Here is a 22,522-nt window from a genome sequence, read left to right as displayed (position 1 = left end):
ACGACCAGCTACAAAGGGGCCCTTCCAACTATTAAAAAAAAACATTTATTGCTGGTCTGCAGTAGCCCCAAAAGCTATTAAAAAAAAAAAAAAAATATTTTCCCTCTTTCTCAAGACTCACGCACTCGCCTCTAGGCTTTTGTTCTCTGAGTTCTCAGTTCTCTCCCTTTCTCTTTTCTGAAAGACTGAATCTCCGTCGCTCTCCAGCCTCTCCTTCAGTGATGATAAATTGCATTTGTAACTTATAAGAGTGAAGGTTTGAAGATCATATATCACGTGGGTTTTACATCCTTTGTTCCCTTAAAAATTAGAATTGATTTAGGGTTAATTTTATGCATTAAATCTTGATTTGCTTTCTCTTGATGAAAGAAGAGTACCCAAAAATTGTTTGTAATTTAAATGGGTGTCATACTATTATGTCTTTTTAGGGTAGCAATGAAAGTCGGGAACTGATTATTGATTCAATCAGTCTGATTGGGATTTGGCCCATTTGGGGACTTGGATTTTTACCAACGACAGCTGCGAGCCTGCGACACTAAGGTATTCCATAATCCTAAGAATCTAGTTTCTATTTTGGAAGTGTTATATTAATGATGTTCAGGTTGTTCAACTATTGTGTTATGACATTGTTTATCAATTAAGAGAATAATACATGTTAGTGTATTGATTTTTTCCCCTTTAAGGCTTAATGGGTGTCATGTATGTTTAGGGCAAAAAATAGGTAGTCACTGGTCAGATTGACAAATTGGATTGGGTCCATTGAGAGATTGGATTTTTACCAGAAACACTGAGGTAGGTATCCCAAGAATCTGCTTAATTTTTTTTATTTTGATTCTTGAAAGTGTTATATTGCTGCTATGTTATGATATTGTTTAGCCTCTTTGGCTCTTTAGGCTTTGATGAACTTAAGAGAAAAAATTGAATAATACATGTTAGTGGTACCCATTAATCATTATAAATAGACATCAATTTGATGTAGAACAATTAAACAATACGGCAAAAATTGTAGCATAACTGAAAGTCTGAAAACTTGAAACTGAGCGAAGATTGTTGTTGTGTTATTGTTTAGCCTTTTTAGGCTTTGATCAAATTAAGAGAATAATAATACATGTTAGTGGTACTACCCATCATAAATAGTTGCATTTGTTCTATTATCGGTAATGTATATTGGAAATTCGATCGTCTATCTTATGGGGTTGTAATTTAACTTGAAAATTTTAGGTTCATGCATCATGTCAAAGTTTAAAACTATTGATTTGTTCTTTAAAAGGAAAGAAGCCGACATTTCGAAAAGTAATACACTGTTGGATCTTAATGCCGAAACTTCAAATCCCGATGAGTGTCATCTTAAATCTTCAAGGGTTGAAGATGAAGAACATCCTTGCGGAGAATCTCTAATTGCGGAGACACAAAAGGCTCATTTTAAATTATCCACACTTAATGTTGATGAAGTTGATGCTTCTTTTATAGAACGGGATCCTGGATTACGTCCTCCGATTTGGGACTATCCAATCAATCAACGGGAAGAAATAAGGCGGGCTTATTTGCAACATGGTCCATATCAACCTATTCTTCGAAATGAACAATATCCACTTTCTGGACCAGAAAAGCACCCTCGTCGCTTTCAAGCTTCTTGGTTCACACAATTTTCAACTTGGCTCGAGTATTCTCGTTCTACGGATGCTGCATATTGTCTACCATGCTATCTTTTTTCTATGAAAGCACTTGGACGTCCTGGATGGGATGTATTTACTATAAAGGGGTTTAAAAGTTGGAAAAAAGTTCATGATGGAAAAAATTGTGCCTTCTTGACTCATATTGGGGAGGATCCTTGTTCACCTCATAATAATGCTGTGAAATATTGTGAGGATTTGCGAAATCAAGCACAGCATATTGATAAAGTATTGAATGCACAAAGTACCGAACAAATTCTAAATAATCGACTTCGTGTGAAAACTTCTATTGATGTTGCTCGGTGGCTTACATTTCAAGGATGTCCTTTGAGAGGTCATGATGAGACTCCTGCTTCAAAAAATCGAGGTAACTTTTCTTGAGATGATTCAAATTTTGGCTTTATATAATGAGAAAGTTGCAAGTGTTGTTTTGGAAAATGCTCCACAATTTGCAAAGTATACTTCACATACAATTCAAAAGGAGATTTTGCATGTCATTGTAAGTAAAGTGCGAAATAAAATTCGTGAAGATATTGGAGACTCTAAATTTTGCATTATTGTTGATGAAGCACGAGATGAGTCTAAGAGAGAGCAAATGGCTATTGTTTTGAGATTTGTTGATAAAGATGGTTTTATACAAGAACGTTTCTTTGATATAGTTCATGTTAAAGACACATCGGCATTGACTCTAAATAATGGAATATCTGATGTTCTCTCTCGTTATTGCCTTGATATTCAAAATATTTGTGGACAAGGATATGATGGTGCTAGTAACATGCGTGGTGAATGGAAAGGATTGCAAGCATTATTTCTTAATGATTGTCCTTGTGCATACTATATTCATTGTTTTGCTCATCGATTACAATTAGCATTAGTTGCTGCGTCTAGAGAGGTGGATTATGTTCATGTGTTCTTCACAAATTTGAATTTTATTATTAATGTGGCCAGTGCTTCATGTAAACGTCATGATCTACTACAAGCTGTTCATGCAACACATATTGCACATATGCAAGCTATTGGTGAGCTTGAAACTGGAAAAGGGGCTAACTAAATTGGCACTTTGAAACGAGCTGGTGATTCTCGTTGGGGTTCTCATTTTAATTCTATTTGTAGCATTATAAGGATGTTTGATGCTACTTGTACAGTGCTTGAAGATGTTCAAAGAGAAGGAGGTACTTACTCTCAACGAGGAGATGCTAAGGCTGCTTATAAAATGCTTACATCTTTCAAGTTCATTTTTATTTTACATTTCATGAAGGAACTCATGGACATTACTGATGTTCTTTGTCAAGTGTTGCAGCAAAAATCTCTGGACATTTTAAATGCTATTCATTCAGTTTCTATTGCGAAAAAACTTATCCAAAAGTTGAGAGATGATGGGTGGGATAATTTACTTGAGAACATTGTCTGTTTCTGCAAGAAATCTGAAATTGGCATTCCTGATTTGAGTGCTCGTTATATTGAAGGTCGAGGTCGTAATCAAAAGGATCACATTACAGTGGAGCATCATTATCATTTTGACATATTCAATACTGCCATCGACTTTCAATTGCAAGAGCTTGATAGTATGTTTAGTGAAAAGACGATGAAACTTTTGATACTTAGCTCTGCTTTGGATCCAAAAGATGCTTATAAATCTTTCAAAATTGACGATATATGTATCCTTGCGGAGAAGTATTATCCTCTTGATTTTTCTGAGCAGGAGAAAATTAATTTGAGATATCAGTTGAGGTATTTTGAATTTGATGTCCGCACCCATCCGACATTACAAAATTTGTCTTCTATTGCAGAATTATGCCAAGGATTGGCAAAGACAAAAAAATCAGAGACATACTATGTTATTGATAGATTGATTCGTCTTATTTTAACTCTGCCAGTGTCTACAGCAACTACCGAACAGGCATTTTCAGCAATGAAAATTGTTAAAACACGACTACGCAACAAAATAGAGGATGATTTTCTTGCAAATAGTTTAGTTATTTATATTGAAAGGGAAATTGCTGAGAGTTTCGATTTAGATTCGATACTTGATGATTTTGTACTTCTAAAAGACCGTAAAGTGCAGTTTTAGACACTTTTTTGTATTTCTATCTTTTTGATATAGTGCCGACATGTTATATTTCTAATATATCAATTTGAGCACATATTTATGAACTTTTATAAATTTTTTTTGTGATGCATATACTGTGTGAATTACCAATTTTTCAGTGTGAACAAAATTTTTAGGACGCAAAAAAAAAAAAAAAAAAAAAAAATTTAGGATGCGAAATTTTTTTTTACGGCCCCTACATTCTTAAACATCGGGCTCCGCCAATGTCCAAAAAAGCCCTCTTAAATGCAATAAATGGAGCCTCTCCTCTCCATCTCAAGTGAAAACGGAGAAAATAGATCTCAAGTGAAAATGGAGAAAATGGAGAGGATCGGTTTTCAAATGGTCCCGAATCCAAATTGCATGATCCGACTCACCTGTTTGCCACATGGCCCACGTCTATCTTGTACGTGTAGAGAGCTATAACAGTCCCATCCGTTGTCGTTTGTGCGTCTCACTTCTCTGACTCACATGGCGGCCGTTTCGACTCACCCACCACCAATCCACGCTCTGAATCCCCGCGCAGCCTCTTCTCTCAGTCTCAGGGTCTCCAAAACCCTAGAGTTTCCTTCGAAGCTTTCTGCGTTCACGTCAAAAGCTCTCAACTTTGAGCCCCGGAGGCTGGCGATCTCTGCAAGAAGTGCGGACGGGAGGATCGCTGACACCGGGATTTCCTCCAATGGCTCTGCTCCTTCCTCGACTCCATCAAAGTTTGTGATTGGATAGACTTTCATTTTTTTCATTTTTGTTTTTGTGGTTCTGTTTCAATGTTTCATGGTTGTGATCGTATATGTGACTGTTCATCTTGGTTGCGCTTACTTTTCTTGAATTTCTGTATGCGTTGTGCTAATTTTGCTAAATTTGATATGTTTGCCATTTTTATTAATTACACGAGTACTGTGATTGTTTGTATCTTATATATCTAAGAGAAATGCTAGATGAAAATCACCTTTGGATTTTGATCGGATTAATTGAAATATTTAACATCAATGGAGATTTTCACCGCTATAGGGGGGAGTAAGCACTTGGAGTGCATGGAGCATTTCTCTATATTTAAATCTCAGCGCAAAGTATCCAAACACACACACACACACAATAAAAGGGGCGGAACTACCTTTGGCTTGGAGGCCAGCCCGCCCCCCCACCCATCGCCACCCCCCCACCCATCCCCCCCCCCCCACCCACACACACACACACACACACACAAGCCATAGGGTGCTCCCAATTTTTTTTTTTTTTTTTTTTTTTTAAAAAAACTAAACCTTTAAAAAGTAACTTTTGCCTCAACCCCCAAGGTTCTTTTTTTTTTTTTTTTTGTAATTTTGGCCCGCCAAACTAAAAGTTCTAGTTCTGCCCACACACTCGATGTGATATTAGAGTATTAGCTGTAGCTTTTCTTAGATAATTCTTATAAACTCCACAATTGCTTCTATATCTTTTTCTATACTATTTAAATATTCTTTCTAAAGATACTAGAGAAAAGAGAAAGCTATTTAAATATTCTTTCAAATAAGCGTTAGAGGAAAAAGAGAGGAAAGAGTAAGCCTTTGTGCTACCCTAGATTCAGGGTAGCACTCTTGGTTCCCTTCGTGTTCCCTTGGTTTAGGGAACATCAAGTGAATCTGTTTTAATGGTGATTTTCACTGCTACATTTAGGGAATGAAATGGGTTTTGGGGAAGTGGCTAGTTCACTTATAAATATATTGAAGTTTTGTGTTTTGGTTCTATTGGTGGGTCGTCCTAATCTCTCTCTCTCTCTCTCTCTCTCTCTTTTGGGTTAAAATTTGTTTCTAATTTATAATCCAACAATGTCCCTTATATATGTACACTAATTCCTTTTGTATATAACAAGTGTTACTATCTAATATACAAAAGGGATAAGGAAGATATGATTCATTTCATATCCTAATTTCATTTTTTAATATCTTTGAATTGTGGTTCAGCACCAACGTAAAATCATTCCATTTAACCTTATAGGATAATGGAAGCGTTTCTTTTAATTTATTTTTCTTTTTGACAAATCAAAAATATAAATGTTTCTTGGACCTTGATTGATTGTTTTGCTCTCTATATAAATGAGATGAATTATAATGTCATGTTTTGGGTGAAATGAAACAATTAGGTAATTAAGTTCTAAGTTGTTTGTAGTATGCTGGACTTGACCTCCTTACTTGGTTACACTACTAACTTTTTGTTTCTGGATCCAGGGTGAGACGGCACACAATTTCAGTGTTTGTTGGAGATGAAAGTGGAATGATAAATCGGATTGCAGGGGTCTTTGCAAGGAGGGGATATAACATTGAGTCCCTTGCTGTTGGTCTGAATAAAGACAAAGCACTCTTCACAATAGTTGTGTCTGGGACTGAAAAGGTGCTACAACAAGTAGTGGAACAGCTTCAGAAGCTTGTGAATGTTTTGAAGGTTATAAGATAGCTCTTGATTTTTTATATTGCACTTTTTGTTTAGCACATCATCTTTTTTTCTTAATGAGACATTCATATTAGTCTATTAGGGATTGTATACATATATATATAACAACTGGCTTACTGAGATGCAAAATCATGACTAGCATGATGAAGCCCTGATAGTTTTCAATTTCTGTCTATACCTGTATCTATGTCCCAATTAAATTTAATCGAAGTATCTCTTAATTCATTTATGTTTTTGCGTGTTATGTTTCTTTCCCCCCCATCAAAATCCCAAATCCTTAACTTTTCACTTTTGATCTCATAACCAGGTTGAAGATATCTCAAATGAGCCACAGGTAGAACGTGAACTAATGCTCATAAAAGTTAATGCAGATCCAAAGTACCGTGCCGAGGTAGTTGCATAGGAAATCTCTAAGTATTGAACATTGATATTTTTCTTGAATCTGTTAAGATATTTGTGTATTTCATTTTTTTCCATTTTCTTCAATTACTAAACCTTGTTTCTTGGTTGATCTTCAGATCATGTGGTTAGTGGGCATCTTCAGAGCAAGAATTGTGGATATCTCAGAACACTTGCTAACCATTGAGGTGATCATTGTGAAAGTTTTACCATTCCTTTTTATATCATATATCATCTACATATTGTATGAGCAGTTGAACAGTTGAACTCTTACATATAACTTAGTTAGAAACTCATAATTTTGTGTGTATGTGCACTTGTGCATATGTGTAGAGAATAGGGGGTGTCTAAAGCATCCTTGGCAAATTATCGTTGAAATTAGCTGTTGCTCTTTAAATCAACCACTCAGTACTCTTGGACTGATCATCTTACTGCCAACAAAGCAAGTTTAAAAATGAATCTGATGGAAATTTAGGTCTCTGTTGGATGTTTTGCTTTATGATTTATTTGGAATTGGTACAGGTAACTGGAGATCCAGGGAAGATGGTTGCTATGCAAAGGAATTTAAGAAAGTTTGGAATCAAAGAAATTGCCAGAACTGGAAAGGTTCACAACTTCCCTAGAAACGACTTGATCGATTTGCTTTGTCATTATCCTTTTCTCTTTTCTTATGACACATTAGTATTTTATTTTTTTAACATGCATTCCATACGTTAATGTCTGAAATGTTACACCTAGTAGATTGCATTGAGAAGGGAAAGAATGGGTGCATCTGCTCCATTTTGGCGATTCTCAGCAGATTCATATCCAGATCTTGAAGAAACAATACCCATTCATACACCTCTGCAGAATACAGAACTCAATGGTGGAGCTGATATGTCTATAGGGGTATGAGCCTCTCTAAGCTTTGACATTTCTTTTTTTTTGGGTGGGGGAGGTGGAGTTCCTAACAAAGCATACCATTAGTAGTTACCTGCTTTTGTTTGAGGATATGGCGTGTGAGTTCAGTTTGGATACTTTGCATAGGTAACTGTGAGTTTTAGAATCTGACATGGGCGTAGAATTGTAATGAATGTGGTTCGTAGAGTGGGCTTTTTAAATAGATATGGGAGAAGAAGTGGTTATCAGAATTAGCTGTTTATTACTTGCATATTTATTAGCCTTAACAAAAGAGACTATGGTAATTGATTCATAGTTATCTTTACAATGGCCTTGTTAAGCACATTGTTAAGTGCTGAACTCAATTTTTCTATTTTTATATCCCTGCCACAAAGGTTTTTGACACTTCTGCATTTTGTATACCTGTATCTGAACCATAGTCTAGATACATTTGTCATGACACAGTTACTTTTTTTTTTTTTTTTTTGATAAGTATTTGTCATGACACAGTTACTAAAGAACGTAATCTGTCGTACTATTTTAATTTGTGCTATTTGTTGCTCCTTTCTCTACTTATTTACTCCTCTCATCCCATAATGAGTGGCTCAGTTGATAAATGCACGGATTTTGAAGAAAAAAAATCAATTCTAAAACATTTCAAACTTTTAAATAAAAGTTTCCAAAATTGTTGTCTTTGAAATGTCATGGGTGTTGTGTGAGAAAGTACAAAAATTAAATGTTTTAACTTTTTGCATGTGGACATATGTAATGGGACAAGCAAAGAAGCTAATTCAGCCACTAATCATGGGATGGAGGGAGTATGATGCGGGACAAATCCGCAAAAATGAACAAACCAAGAAATAGAAGAAATTGGGCTGACGAAGAGATGAAATAAAGCTGAAGAAACGAAATAAAAGAGGAACACAAGGGGAATAGTTGACACACTGTCACACCATTTTTTCATTCATCAAAAACTACCGATTACAATTGAAAAAGATGCTTAAATAGACTAAGGACTTAAACCCTAACCCTAACCCTAGGGAAACGCCCATTTAATACTTATCTAATTTAAGACAACTGTAATAAAATAAAATATAAAAATAAAAAGACTGCATTAGCCTGCTACAATTAAAACCTAAATCAAAGATCTTACTAACTAAAATGAAAAGACCTAATAAATCCTTGCTCTTGCTGATCCACATCAGAGTACATATCAAGGTAACTTTTTATTGAGTATTTGATATATTTTTTTTTCTTCATGAAGGGAGATGTTTATCCTGTGGAGTCCTATGATGGATTTATGATCAACCAAGTTCTTGATGCTCACTGGGGCGATCTCAATGATGATGATGTAAGATAACTTATCGTTCCTTATGATCCTTCTATCTTCTTCTTCTTTCTGGAATCATGGTCCAACTTGACTGATAACTTGGCTGAGTATGCAATCCCTGTTTTTTATTTTGGAAGAAATTGTAATAGTTAATTTCTTGATGGAAGCTATTGATTTTCTTTCTGAGAATTATAAATGGGCTAAATGGTGATAATGAAATGAAGTGGTTATTAGCATTAGTTGTTTTATGTGATGCACATTAATGCTGGGGCTATTTTCAGACAAGTGGACTTCGATCACACACTTTATCCATGCTTGTAAATGACTCTCCTGGAGTTCTCAACATTCTCACAGGGGTTTTTGCCCGGAGGGGTTATAACATTCAGGTACTCTCCTTTTGTTGTTTTTCCTTTTTCTTTTATTATTGATGAAGTTTTTGTTTGCGAGGTTTAGTCATCTGCTTTCTCACTTTTCCTTTTTTGTTGTGATTAGAGTTTAGCTGTTGGACATTCCGAAGTTGAGGGGCTCTCTCGCATTACAACTGTTGTTCCTGGAACAGATGAATCAATTAGCAAGTTGGTGCAGCAACTCTATAAATTAGCAGATCTTCGTGAGGTGAGGAAACTCAACTATGAGGAAGGATGCATTGCATCATTAAATAAGTAAATAACATGTGTAGAATCTCGCAGTTTTGACAAGCATGGAAAGATTGGATGTAATGCCATCTTCACACACACCCCCCCCCCCCCCCCCCCCCCCCCCGCCCCGTCTTTCTCTGCTCTCTTTTTGGTCACCCCAGGTAAATGTTATAGTTGACATTAAGGGATAAAGCTAGCCATAAAAGAAAAAGATAAACAAAGCATAAAAGATTGGGATTTTCCTTGACAGATATTAGTCGATGTAGAAAAGTACTGGCTTGATGGAAATTGCAGTGAGATGTCTTGTGTCTGTGGAAAAACTGGAATAGAAATCTTGGTGCCTTTTCAATCATTTGAGCTCATTTGTGGAGACCTGCTAGTCAGAAGGGTCCTGATTTCTATCTTAATCAGTAAATTGGAATGACTTTTTCTTAATCTCATACATGAAGCATATAGTCATATACTGTCTGGCTTTAAGTAGATATGTCGCACATGTTTTGTGATGGGGGCACCGCCCAACATGTCCCTGGGAAGGGAACTTGCCATTGCCTTAATACGTAATTTCTTTAAATAAATATTTCTAGTCTGGAATTTTCATCATTATCTAGATGTGATGTTAATCGGTTAGTGTATAAACATTTGATCTTTTTGTATCCCATATTTTTAATGGTAGTATGTCTTAGGTGGGAACTAATTTTCTGTAGGATACTGTTCTAATGCTTGTATGAATTACGGCAATCATAATGGGTCACTCTATATCTGACAAATTCCAATTGGAACCTTAGTCCTGATGCTTTTGTGGGTACTCACTAGTCAAGTTTGTTGATATTTTGGACTGGCTGTGAGGAAGTCTTCTTAAAGGGCTCAGAGTTATGTCCGAGTTTTTTTTTTACTCCCATGGCATGATTCCTGGTGGTCCAATGGCTAACTGATAGCTTGTTGATTCTTTCAGGTTCGTGATATTACCAACTTGCCATTTGCTGAGCGAGAATTGATGTTGATAAAGATTGCTGCTAATGCTGCTGCGCGACGGGACGTCCTTGACATTGCTCAAATTTTTAGGGCCAAAGCTGTTGATGTGTCTGGTCACACAATAACCCTTGAGGTAATCTTTTTAATTCCTATAGAAATTTCTCCAATTCTTATATAAGAGTATCTCTTGTCCACTTTTTTTATGCAAAGTATTTGATGAAGAATGTGGGAGTCTTTGTTTAGCAGGAGTTACACTGATGAACTTAGAAGCTGCACTGGTAATTAGTTTTAGAATGAAGAGGTGGAATTGTTTGTTCTTCACATCAATCCATGTCTGTAGCTATAGTTAGTTCCCTATTAAGGAGATGGGATTGGATATTTTCATTTAGCTAATTGGTCAAAACTCGAAGTCCACAATTATGCCCTACAGTCTGCATTTTGTTTTGAAATTTTGTACTTTCAATTATTTTTCTGTCTGCCTTCTTTAAAAAGGCATAGTTTGCTGCGGTTTTAGAACTGTAATGACAAAGAAAATGTTCCATTTGTAATTTCTTAGATATTTTATCAGGGCTCTCTCTCTCTCTCAGGTGTAGTGGTTCTCAAAACAGGTCCAAAACTAAAAAGAACTTTTTAGCACTTGCCAAACCCATCTCTCCATATATTGTTCATATCTGTCTCCTAATTTCAAAAGGACCATGACGAAAGGCTAGAAATTTGTCTTTGCTTGCATCCTATCCACATTCCTATTGGAAGGTATCAGTATGATAATATTTGCACACTCTTTATCTGTGCATTTGCCTTGGTTAGTGCGGTTACTAATACTATACATTATTTTGCAGTGGGTATCCTGGAAAAGTGAATGGTATTTCCAGAAGCTGTCATTTATTCCGTTCTATGTAGAAAATTTAACTTTCTGTTTTAAATGAAGTTCCTTTGAAAGAGTAGGAGTGATAGAAAAATGCGTAATCAAATTAAAATAGCTAATCAAACTGAATTTAAGTTTTTATCAGAGACCAATACCCATATAGAATGAATGAGAGGGATAAGAGGATGAGGATTAGAAATCTACTTAGAAGTTGGAAGGTAGATTTAATTTGTTTTCAAGAGACGAAGTTGGATTTTATCTCATTCAGTTTAGTGAGGAGTTTATGGGGCTGCCCGTATGTGGAATGGTGCTATGTTCCTTCTATTGGGGCTTCGGGGGGCATTTTGCTCATGTGGGACAAGAGGGTTATTGAGAAGGTGGATGCTGTTTTGGGAAGTTATTTGGCGGCTTGCTCTTTTAAAAATGTTGAGGATGGTCTTCTTTGGGCGTTTGCGGGGGTGTATGGGCCTAATAGAGTCAATTCCAGATGTTTTCTTTGGGAGGAGCTAGCAGGGGTCATGAGCTGCTGGGCCATGCCGTGGTGTATTGGTGGGGATTTCAATGTCACTCTTTATCCTAGTGAAAGGTCGAGGGGAGCTTTTTCTTGGTCTGGAATGAGGGATTTTGGAGAGTTCATTTCGGAGCAGGGCCTCATGGACCTTCCCTTAGTTGGGGGGATCTCTACTTGGTCTAATAATCGTTCTTGGTCTAGGCTCGACCGCTTCCTAGTCTCTACGGATTGGGAAGCTCGTCATCCAGATTTGTGTCAAAAGAGGTTGCTTTGGGTTTGTTCCGATCACGCTCCTATTGTTTTGGAGTGTAATCCTTCTTCTGGAGGCAAAAGACCTTTCAAATTTGAGAATATGTGGCTCATAGTGGAGGGTTTTGTGGATAAAGTTCGCAGCTGGTGGGACTCATACCATTTTCATGGTACTCCGAGCTTCCCTTTTCTCGCTCTTGTATTCGCTCTCGTTGCGTGGGGAAGGGGAGGACCGGATGTGGTGGATCCCTTCTAGAAAAGGGAAGTTTGAGGTTCGCTCCTTTTATAGAAAGCTTGTCCTTAAAGAGCCCAACCATTTCCCTTGGAAAAGTATTTGGCGCACCAAAGTTCCTTCGAGAGTGGCGTTTTTTGCTTGGTCGGCCGCCCTTGGGAAATCTCTTACCTTGGATAATGTTCGGAAGAGAGGCATTGTGGTGATTAAATCGATGTTGTATGTGTGAATCGAAAGGGGAGACTGTGGATCATCTCTTTCTTCACTATGGGGTTGCGTGCACTCTGTGGGATGCTATCTTCTCTCGTTTCAACATATGTTGGGTTATGCCTAGAAGTGTCAATGAGATGTTTGCTAGTTGGTGGTCGGGTGGAAAGTCCCGAAGTGCTGTGGTTTGGAAGATGGCTCCCCTATGTCTTTTATGGTGCCTATGGAAGGAAAAGAGCGCTAGATGCTTCGAGGATTTGTCTAGAAACCTTGAGGACCTTGTTCATTTCTTTATGTACACGCTTTATACTTGGACTGCAGGCTGGATTGCTTCCCTAGTGATCAATTTTCCTGATTTTTTTTTTTATGTTTTTTTCTTCTATCTCCCCATCTTAGTCGCTCTCTTATATACTCCCTGTGTACTTGGGTTGCGCTCCTCTACGCTCTTTAATGTATTATTACTTATCGGAAAAAAAAAATACCCATATAGAAGAGGAAAAATTTATGGCCTCAAAACGGATTCCTAATACTCTCTCTCTTGCTCACTTTCTCTCTCACACACACATTGGCGAATTGCTGCAGTCAGATTGCTGCTTGTTGCTCACCCTTGGAAAACATCTCTGTCAGCTGGCCCTAGGCTGCCCATTCCCCTAGTCTAACTGGTAGCCACATCATCATCGTGCTTGCTTTTGTCTTCGGTACTTGTTCCATTGTCTACACTTCCTGGAAATGCCTTCATTTTCTTTCTCAATTGTTGATATCCTCTCTTTTTTCATTTTCCTCTTATAATTAGTACATTCAACTTTTAGGTGGGTGTTCAAATTTTGGACCTTGCCATGAAAATTAGAGTCCATTGTGATTATGTAGTATCAGGATGTGAAAGTTGTTAGTGTGATATGTAGGTATTACAGTATATATGGCTATCAATAGAACTATGAGGCATTTTTGACTTGTGAAGAAAAACAAACGGATCAAATATATAAAAAGAAAAAAAAGAAAAAAAAAAAGAAAAGAAAGGCATTTCATATTCTATGGATAAGGCAATGGATGAACGCACTGCCAAGTACTCTAAATGGGTGCTCCTTTGGTGAAGAAATATATTGTTTAAAGGTGCAATAGGTAGAACTTGAGTAGATACCCTGGCATGAACAAGTAAACTGATCCATTACTGGTACAGATCATTGTTTTCCTTGTTGACCAATTTGAGGAAAATTGACAATTTTTTTTCTATATTTTTTGCTGGTGTCGTGTAGATCTAACTATTTGAAATCGTTGCTAAATAATAAATGTGATCCTTGTGATGAAAGATGTATGGTTCTTAAATGAGGTGTTATGGTGTATTATCTTCCTGTAGTTAGTATGAATGAACCTTCTACTTTCTACTTGGTTTCTTCTAATATTTTCAGCCTTTTTTTTATTTTAACTGTTGATACTAGTAAAATTTGCTTCTGGTACTTGAATAACAGCTTACAGGGGATTTGGACAAGATGGTTGCACTGCAGAGATTATTAGAGCCCTATGGCATTTGTGAGGTTTGCTCCCAATCTTTAACCTTCAGTTGTATTTTACAATTTTAGCTAAGATGCTAATGTCTCAGGAGCCTCCAATTTTAGGATTATTGTCTGTATTAATTGTTCTATCTTAAATTCCAAAGATGGATTCTACTACGACCACTATGGAAATTGTGGTTGTTCTAAAAATTTCAATTTCTTTTGGGTCCACTTGAACTCATAGACTTGAGCAACTGGAAATAATTTTTACTCATCACTTCAGTTGCGTTGTGCTATTTTGGATTCTTGTTTCCATTCTTGTTTAATCTTTGTAATGTGCCTTGATCTACTGCAGCTTTATGCAGACTTTTATGATGTTTTTTTCCCTTTCTATGTAGGTGGCAAGAACTGGACGATTAGCACTGGTCCGGGAATTGGGTGTGGATTCCAAATACCTCCGTGGATATTCTTTTCCTGTATAATTTGAGGACTTGGAGAAGCTTCTCTTGCAATGGTGGAGAAAGCTTGGTGAGGTATAGATGAGTGCCATGCGCACATGCAGTATCTGTATTTATTTTGTCCGATCAAGGTAGGGTAAAATAGAACGGAGACTTCAGCCATACGGCACTAGTTTAAGCTTTGGTTTCTTTCTCTCTCTCTATCTCTTTTTCTTTTTTTTTTCTGCGTGCGCGGTTCTTTTCTTTTGGTTGTGTTAGGATGTCAACTGGGAGGAAATTTTGTAAGAATGGGCACTGCAAATGCTGAAATGGCTCTTGCAATAAGACTAATATTTGTGATAAAAAGTATTTTCGTTCTTATCTGTTGGATTATTGTGATACTTATTTGCATTGAAATATTTGATCAAGTCCGTCCTTCAACGAGATCAAATCTTTGGAGCTTCCTCCTATAATTTGTGTTAGATATTAGATGCATGCCTTTACAGGAGATAACATTCCAGGGGACCTGCTTTTGGGAAATGACAGTGTACATGAAGTCGGTCACTCTCGGGCAACTACAACAACTTGTTTTCCAACATTACGTCCTGTAAAAAGTCCGACAAGAGCTGCCGGGGCACTCTCAAGGCCTTCAGCTATGTCTTCCACATATACAATCTTCCCTTCCTTGATTTGAGGCAGAACCCAATCCAGAAACTTGGGATAAAGATGATTGTAATCGTGAACCAGGAACCCTTCGATGCGGATTCTTTTCGCGATCAGATGCAGTAAATTGTGCACACCTTCAGGCTTGTCAAGGCAATTATACTGCGAGATCATCCCACACACAGCAATGCGGCCACCAATCCTCATGTTGAGTCGCACTGCATCAAGCATCTTTCCTCCAACATTCTGAAAGTAGACATCAATGCCTAGAGGAAAGTACCTGACAAACAATACAGCATGTAAAACCATGTCTTCTGACATAAGGACTCTTTTGTTTCACTATCAATCTCAAAACTCTGATAAAAGCTTGAAAAAATTATACATCTTATTGCAATATACGTTATGACTGACCTTTTCAGAGCTGCATTCAAGACGGGCTCTTCTTTATAATTGAAAGCATCATCCAACCCAAGTTTGTTCTTCAGTAAATCGACCTTGATAGATGAGAGGAACAACAGCAGAGTAAAAGATGCTGGTTAATGAGGTTTGTGATTCAACCCATATTATGTATGTTTATCAAACACTTACAAGCAGGGACTCACCTTTTCTGTGCTTCCAGCACTCCCAAAAACATAGCAACCCATTAACTTTGCAAACTGCCCAACAAGCTGCCCAACAGCTCCAGAAGCTGCTGAAATGAAGACGTAGTCTCCTTTCTTATGGGAGCAAACCTCATAAAATCCAGCATAAGCAGTCATACCAGGCATTCCTGCATATAATGCATGCCATGTACTGAGATATCCCAACAGAAACTGTGAAATATTGTAGGCTACTGAAGAAATATCTGAAGAATTAGGATGATGTATTAGACTTTTTCTCAAGAGTTAGTGAAGAAGCTTACGAAGAATTCCAATATAGTAGGATAGAGGCACATCAGTGGGTTCAATTTTAGTCAGTGTCTCTGTAGCAGGTGGTGTAATGAGACTATTTTCTTCCCACCCTGTTATTCCCCTGACCAAGTCGCCTTTCTTGAAGTTTGGGTGACCAGAATCCAAAACTTTAGCCACACCATGTCCTCTGATTGGCTGCCTTGTTTCAACAACAAATTCATCAATTCAAGCACAACTCCTTCCCTTAAGCTAATGGATTAATGAATTTCAACAAAATATATATATATATATATATATATATATATATATATATATATATATATATGGGTCGTGATACACACAACGCCCGCATGCTAAGCATGCCAGGCAATTTTTTTATTTTTTATTATTATTAAAATATTAAAAAAAAAAAAATTTGCCGCGTTCTGTTTTACTTCACCCTATATATATATATATAAACCATTTGCCTTTGTTCTGCTGTGTTTGTTTCCAGAGAAATTCAACTACGGAAAAATAGAGAAAAGCTTTTTGAACACAAGGGGAAGCTTAAAAGGCAAAAAGAAGAAAATGGGGTTGGAGTGACTGACCGAACCAGGCGTGAAGGAAAGGAAATAGGGGGAAGATTGGTAGTTTGTCATACGGGTTCGCTGGGAGGGATCGCAAGACAAGTAGAGGTTCTTCAGTAGGACTGCGTTGGAGGCTTGAGGAACCTTCAGTTTTGTGGTGGTGGTGGTGGTCACGTGCATATCCGATTCTTTGGGAAAGCCAGACACGTAGTCTCTTAATATCACCTGCTTGTTCCTCACAGCTTCCTCTCCCAGACTCGCCATTCTTACAACTCTCTCTCCCTCCAGATCTCGGTATATATATATATATTAAAGGTGGGTGGGGGACAATAGGAGGGGACTGCGTGTGGAGTTGGAAACGATGAATTATGTTGTTATAAAAAGTAGGCCAGTACTCAGTAGGAGAGGAGTAACGTGTGGGGTTGGAGGAGGCGATGAAACTGAGAAATAAGAGTGGAAAATCTTCTCAAAGCCGTCACAGGTATCTAACTATCCTTTTGGCATAATTGCTACCCAAAAGCAAAACGACATGAGCCCTATATTATATGCCTCGCCTAATTTAAATTAAGAGAAATTTGCCTCACTGTAACTTTGGCTTTCAACACATATGGTCCATATATATATATATACCAGGTTTGATCGCAACAGTCTTTTTATTTTTATTTTATTTTTAATTTTTTTTAGTATATAATAACGAAACTACAAATTACAACAACAATAGGGCCAAAAAAACCCAACAAAAAACCCCAAAACCATCATAATAGATCGGGTAAAAAAGAATGTATTAAATAAATGACGCTAAAAATCATCAAATAAATGACATGACTTATGATTTCTTGGCGCAAAGTCCAAGAAAAATAGGTTACCAATGAAGGTAGTATAAGATGGTGTGCCCGAAAAGACAATCAAAAGGTTTAAGAAAGAACAAAATTGTTAAGGCTCCCAAACTCCAAAGAGCAAATAACAACAAACAGTGGTATAAACTCTAAATATAAAGTTTTTAACTTTTTATGTTAGCATTAATCGTAACTAATTAACTAAATCGCCGCTTTGGTTATACAAAAGGAAAGTCAAAAACTTAGTTGAGAAGTTAGTGTTAGAAGTCGGCCTCCTTTTCTTAATGGATAAATACATTTTTGGTCATTCTTTATCCGCACGAATCAAACTACTCAAAGAGGTCGTGCCTTTAAGTTTTTTTTGAATTATTATTTTTTCTTTGGAGTGGTTCGGCCACTCCTGGGAATAGCCGAACCACTCGTAAGGTCATTGGGTAGTTTGACCACCACTATTTAGCACATTTATTGCTTTTTTCAACTTTTCTAATGGCAAAAACTAATTTATTCCTTTTTGCTTACCCCAAGAAGCAATTAGTTACTTTTTAAAACTCAGAGAGCTATTTGTCAAAACTCCAAACCACAAGAACAAAACGTATTTATCCATTTTCTTTTTACAAGTCATTACTAATTAAAAAAATTAATTTTTACTGTCACGCAATTTCAATTGTATGATAATTATATAACAGCCTACTAAATTGCATATCACTTAAATATAGTGCTGCAATTCAAAGCCACAGGGATCAGATATACTTCCAACTCAATTATATTCGTGATTTATTGGATAAAGGGCTAGTTCTGAATTTTCCTGACATAAAAAACAGAACACTTATTATTATGGAAGCACAACTCCAAACACTTCCTTAAAAAACACACGTAGAAGGTACATTTTCAGTAGATGATCCTCGAGGGGACCTAAAGCTTTTGAGCTATGGAGCTGCACACAGTCATTCATTCACGAGCAACCACCACCACCTGTTTTCCAACATTGCGGCCAGTGAAGAGCCCTACCAGAGCTGCTGGGCCGCTCTCTAGGCCTTCAGCTATGTCTTCCACATAGGTAACCTTCCCTTCTTTGATGTAAGGCAGAACCAACTCAAGATAATTTGAGTACTTGTGATAGAAACTGGGAACCAGAAATCCTTCCATTCGGGCCTGTTTCAGAATCAGAGCTGATAAACTATGCACACCTTCCGGGCGCTCAAGGTTGTACTGTGAGATCATCCCACATACAGCAATGCGGCCATGGACCCTAAGGTTCTGTAGCACTGCATCAAGCATCTTTCCCCCAACATTCTCAAAATAAATATCAATACCTTCTGGAAAGTACCTGGAAGAAAATCACTAGATTTTAGCAGCAGTAAATACGAAATAGCAGATCAAAGTCTCTCTTGGTTTCCCAAGCAGGGACTAAAAAGAGTATCAAACACCTTTCTTTTTGTTTACCTTTTTATCTTTGCCCTTTTCTTCAACAGAATAAGGGCAAAAAAATTCTTAAATGGTTTATCACCAAAAGTGGTAGTCAAACACCAATTTTGGGACAAAAATAACATAACTTGATTAGCTTACAGATTGGCGAATAGGATTCTCTCCATTTCATTTGAAATGAAGAGTATCCATTTAGTGTAAAATGATAGGTAATATTGTAAATTTTATCCTTCAACTTTAATGTTAAAACAATATTACCCGTCATTTTACACTAAATGAATACTCTCCATTTCATTTGAAATGGTACCATAGTTTTTTGACTGTAAAAATTTCAAAAGCTATATGAAGGGATGTCCAGTATTTACTTTGGTATCAAGCCTGAGGACTTCAGTGAAAGCCTCATATTACTACTAACCTTTTCAAAGCTGCACCCAAGTCAGACTCTTCTTTGTAGTTGAAAGCCTCGTCGAACCCAAACTTGTTTTTCAGCAAATCAACCTTATATTGTCGACAGGATAAAGGAAAGAAACAAAGCAACAAAAGCAAACAGAAAAAATGCTGGTTAATGAGTTTTCCCCTCTTGTCAAGTACACCGACTCTTACGATTAAAATGATCAAAGTATGATAATCAGCACAATTAGGATCAATTATCTACCATGACTAGTGGAAATTTATATAAAGTCAATTTTGACATGAACACATGGCTGCTCCCGTATATTTAAACATAACTGACATATGAATTAATCATCTTAAACACATACATGTTATGGTATTATGTTTACATGCAAAAGAACCATAAATAGTAAGACAATTTTGAAAACTAATAACTATTACGTTTCTTCTTTTAATAACAAAAATGGCCTAGCATCTTCATGGCTCTATACTGATCTTAGGTAAATAAAGGAGAATTTCTTCACAAGTCTTGAAATGAGTGGTGGGAATGGGTGGATACAAGAGTCTCGCATCCACTTGTGACATGACAAAAATCATATGCTCTAGCCATGATACAAGAGTCTTGCATCCACTTGTGCCTTACGTAACAAAAATCATATGCTCTAGCCATGAAGACAATGCGAGTTCTTTATTTAGTAGTTCAAGATGCAGAATATCACCATTATAACTACTTATTATTGATAACAGATGAGTTTGAATGATACTAATAACTAGATCAAGCACTATTCATTATAAAGAGAACTGCAGGTACTCTATTAATTAAATTGACAAGTCGAACACATAATCAGGACTCACCTTATCTTTGCTCCCAGCACTTCCAACAACATAGCAGCCCAATAGCTTTGCAAACTGTCCAACAAGCTGACCAACAGCCCCGGAAGCTGCTGAAACGAAGACATACTCTCCTTTCTTAGGAGAGCAAATCTCATAAAAACCAGCATAAGCAGTCATACCAGGCATACCTACATGAATATTTAGATGAGCTTCGAGCATCAAGAAAGGTACATCAAAATAAAATGGCCATCAAAATTAGTTGCTATAAGCCATCTATAATAGTTATAATTACTATGGACAGCTACAATCTTCAAAAATAACTTCAGCTCAGTAAGCCAACAATGCCAGAGATCTAGCCAGGTAATTGTAAGAGTCCCAAGTGCAATGGCTTAGTTTTATTGCCATACTCATCAAAAGATTCAAAAATTTTTAAGTTTTCTTTTGGACAAACACCTGATCATTTTATTACATTCTCAAAAGAGAAGAGAAAGGAGCATACAATTGGACAAATTCATATTCTTTTTCACAAGAGCATGAGAATCCAGAGGTAGAAAGAGAGTTCGGCTTAACCAAGAACTGTGACAGTCACTGGGGCCAAGCTATCTCAAAATATTGAGGTGCATGAGATTATCTTGTAAAGATTATCATTCAAAAGACAACTAGCAAATACAAACAGTTAAGCATAGCAATTACTTATTGGTTTTGAGATCATTGTGACCTTTGAATTTTTAATCTACTCTTATACTTGGTCATCATGGTTTAGAACCCCTGCATGTTTTAGTGGAAATGAAATGAAATGAATAAGATCCCAGATATTCCTAGACATCACCATAACTGTATCGAGGTGACTTAACAGTTAAAACCGACGAATGAGCCTAATATACTCAATGAGATTCCTTAGCATTGCATATGGCATTATCTAAGGGCATACATCAACTTTTTTCTCCTGTTTAGCACACCAAACAGCTAGACAAAACAAAATTAGAAGTGGGAACCCAAAAGCATTAACTTACCAAGAATTCCAGTATAGTAGGAGAGAGGCACATCAGTGTTGTGAATTTTAAACAGAGACTCAGTTGCTGTAATAAGACTATATTCTTCCCACCCAGTTATTCCCCAAACCAAGTCGCCTTTCTTGAAGTCTGGATGCCCAGAATCCAAAACTTTAGACACTCCATATCCAGCAATAGGCTGCGTAGTTTCAACACCAAGGTCATAAATTCAAGCACAACAATTGTGCCTTGACATAACACCAATCATTACAATCAAAAGAATCCAACATTTTTAGTCATAGTCATATATAAATTAAAGCTTCTATTAATTTGGCTAACGAACTCCAATTACTTAACGAACACCTTTATATTTAATTTATTCGACCCATGGTTTCAAAAATTTGGAAACCACTTGTAACTAATCACTGCAAATCTGATCTTTTTATTGGGTTCCAAATGTCAAGGTAAAGTAATAGCCAACTGCAGGGTGATCATTCAACTGCAACTTTGGTGAACTAGTACAGACTAAAACTGTGTAAAAAGAAAAACTGAAACTTGAATGAACTCCACCCAGAGTATCAATAGAAACAGAAAAATCCCCATTAATTCACAGTTTTATTTTATTTTTAATTATTTATTTTTATGAAAAAATAATCAAAGAGGTTCCTTTTTATGTTGTTTTCTTTTCACATAAAAAGAGGTAGAAGAATCAAAACCCATCTATCATCTAGTCCTTGCCTCCAAACCCAGAATTCCATTTCCAAATTTCAGGCAAACAAGTAGAGAATAACACTAATTCCCTTCTTTCAAGACTCTGAATCATAACATGGGTTGGAGAAATCCACTGACCGAACCGGGTTGGAAGGAACCAATGTAGCTGGCGATAATGGGCCGGTTCATACGGCCACGCATGTAGGGATCGCAGGACAAGTAGAGGTTCTTCACCAGAACCGCCTTGGAACCATCGGGAACCTTCAACTTTATGCTACTTGTCTTCACGTCCATGTCGGACTCCTTGGGAAAACCAGTGACATAGTCCCTCAATAGCACCTGCTTGTTGCTCACTTCCTCGCTTGCCATTTCCAAAACTCTCTCTCTCTCTCTCTCTCAGGAAAAGTAAAACACAGAATCACAGGTGTCCGAGAGAGAAAATGGGGAGCGGAGTAGATATATATACAGGTGTGGAGGTCTCCTCTGCTTTCGTCTTGTATGTGGACAGAGTAAACGACAGCTTATCTTTTTAAATAGTAAAGATAAACATTATTAGATTTTAAATAATTTGACGCAATAATAATAATAATCACACCAAGTTAATTGCAACAAACTTTCCAGATAATTATTTAGTTTAATGGGTTATCAATGCTTCATAATTTTCATAAAAATACACCAACATCTGTTATATGGTTTTATTAATGTTTTTTGTTTTTTTATTATTATTATATAAAAGTAAATAGAGAGAGAGAGAGAGAGAGAGAGAGAGAGAATAGGACATTATTTGGAAGTATTTATGATGATTCCAAGC

At 36.8% G+C, this 22,522-nt stretch overlaps 3 protein-coding genes and 1 pseudogene across 4 annotated transcripts; 2 read left to right on the top strand and 2 right to left on the bottom strand.

The window, feature by feature from the left end:
* The first annotated feature begins 1,232 nt into the window (after positions 1-1,232).
* On the top strand, positions 1,233-3,744 carry LOC148586468 (uncharacterized; annotated as a pseudogene).
* Positions 3,745-4,044: 300 nt separating this feature from the next.
* Positions 4,045-14,782, top strand: LOC132179533 (acetolactate synthase small subunit 1, chloroplastic). Its single transcript, XM_059592267.2, has 12 exons — positions 4,045-4,472; positions 5,970-6,183; positions 6,500-6,583; positions 6,711-6,779; positions 7,114-7,197; positions 7,333-7,479; positions 8,735-8,821; positions 9,082-9,186; positions 9,293-9,415; positions 10,391-10,543; positions 13,941-14,006; positions 14,363-14,782. Exons 1-12 carry the CDS (start codon positions 4,234-4,236, stop codon positions 14,444-14,446), a joined length of 1,455 nt encoding a protein of 484 aa, XP_059448250.2. The 5' UTR covers positions 4,045-4,233; the 3' UTR covers positions 14,447-14,782.
* On the bottom strand, positions 14,622-16,935 carry LOC132179534 (2-alkenal reductase (NADP(+)-dependent)). 2 transcript variants are annotated; one of them, XM_088516018.1, is made up of 5 exons: positions 16,542-16,935; positions 15,966-16,149; positions 15,667-15,833; positions 15,476-15,558; positions 14,622-15,392 (listed from the first exon to the last, which is right to left on the bottom strand). In XM_088516018.1, the coding sequence occupies exons 1-5, from the start codon at positions 16,782-16,784 to the stop codon at positions 14,963-14,965; spliced, it is 1,107 nt and encodes a 368-aa protein (XP_088372144.1). In that variant the 5' UTR covers positions 16,785-16,935; the 3' UTR covers positions 14,622-14,962. The 2 variants fall into 2 exon arrangements, with proteins under 2 accessions (XP_088372144.1, XP_059448251.2); XM_059592268.2 differs by having other exon boundaries at positions 14,622-15,344.
* Positions 16,936-18,103: 1,168 nt separating this feature from the next.
* On the bottom strand, positions 18,104-22,213 carry LOC132178693 (2-alkenal reductase (NADP(+)-dependent)-like). The gene is made up of 5 exons (XM_059591201.2): positions 21,850-22,213; positions 21,022-21,199; positions 20,030-20,196; positions 19,197-19,279; positions 18,104-18,683 (listed from the first exon to the last, which is right to left on the bottom strand). The coding sequence occupies exons 1-5, from the start codon at positions 22,078-22,080 to the stop codon at positions 18,305-18,307; spliced, it is 1,038 nt and encodes a 345-aa protein (XP_059447184.2). The 5' UTR covers positions 22,081-22,213; the 3' UTR covers positions 18,104-18,304.
* Positions 22,214-22,522: the final 309 nt, after the last annotated feature.

The sequence above is a fragment of the Corylus avellana genome, chromosome 4, assembly GCF_965113065.1.
Source record: "Corylus avellana chromosome 4, dhCorAvel1.hap1.2, whole genome shotgun sequence".
Taxonomy (NCBI): Eukaryota; Viridiplantae; Streptophyta; class Magnoliopsida; order Fagales; family Betulaceae; genus Corylus; species Corylus avellana.
The sequence above is the reverse complement of the archived record's forward strand: the minus strand, read 5'-3'. Positions and strand labels throughout refer to the sequence as shown.

What these genes read in the sequence shown, in the direction of transcription:
- LOC132179534 (XM_088516018.1), bottom strand. Translation starts at nt 16,784, where the DNA reads ATGGCGAGTCTGGGAGAGGAAGCTGTGAGGAACAAGCAGGTGATATTA. An exon ending in TTTCCTTCACGCCTGGTTCG is followed by an intron (nt 16,150 to 16,541) that starts GTCAGTCACTCC and finishes GAAACAAGGCAG; the next exon opens with CCAATCAGAGGACATGGTGT. An exon ending in GTGCTGGAAGCACAGAAAAG is followed by an intron (nt 15,559 to 15,666) that starts GTGAGTCCCTGC and finishes TCATCTATCAAG; the next exon opens with GTCGATTTACTGAAGAACAA.
- LOC132178693 (XM_059591201.2), bottom strand. Translation starts at nt 22,080, where the DNA reads ATGGCAAGCGAGGAAGTGAGCAACAAGCAGGTGCTATTGAGGGACTAT. An exon ending in GTTCCTTCCAACCCGGTTCG is followed by an intron (nt 21,200 to 21,849) that starts GTCAGTGGATTT and finishes GAAACTACGCAG; the next exon opens with CCTATTGCTGGATATGGAGT. An exon ending in TTGGGTGCAGCTTTGAAAAG is followed by an intron (nt 18,684 to 19,196) that starts GTTAGTAGTAAT and finishes ATTTTCTTCCAG; the next exon opens with GTACTTTCCAGAAGGTATTG.
- LOC132179533 (XM_059592267.2), top strand. Translation starts at nt 4,234, where the DNA reads ATGGCGGCCGTTTCGACTCACCCACCACCAATCCACGCTCTGAATCCC. An exon ending in AAATTGCCAGAACTGGAAAG is followed by an intron (nt 7,198 to 7,332) that starts GTTCACAACTTC and finishes TACACCTAGTAG; the next exon opens with ATTGCATTGAGAAGGGAAAG. An exon ending in GGAGGGGTTATAACATTCAG is followed by an intron (nt 9,187 to 9,292) that starts GTACTCTCCTTT and finishes TGTTGTGATTAG; the next exon opens with AGTTTAGCTGTTGGACATTC.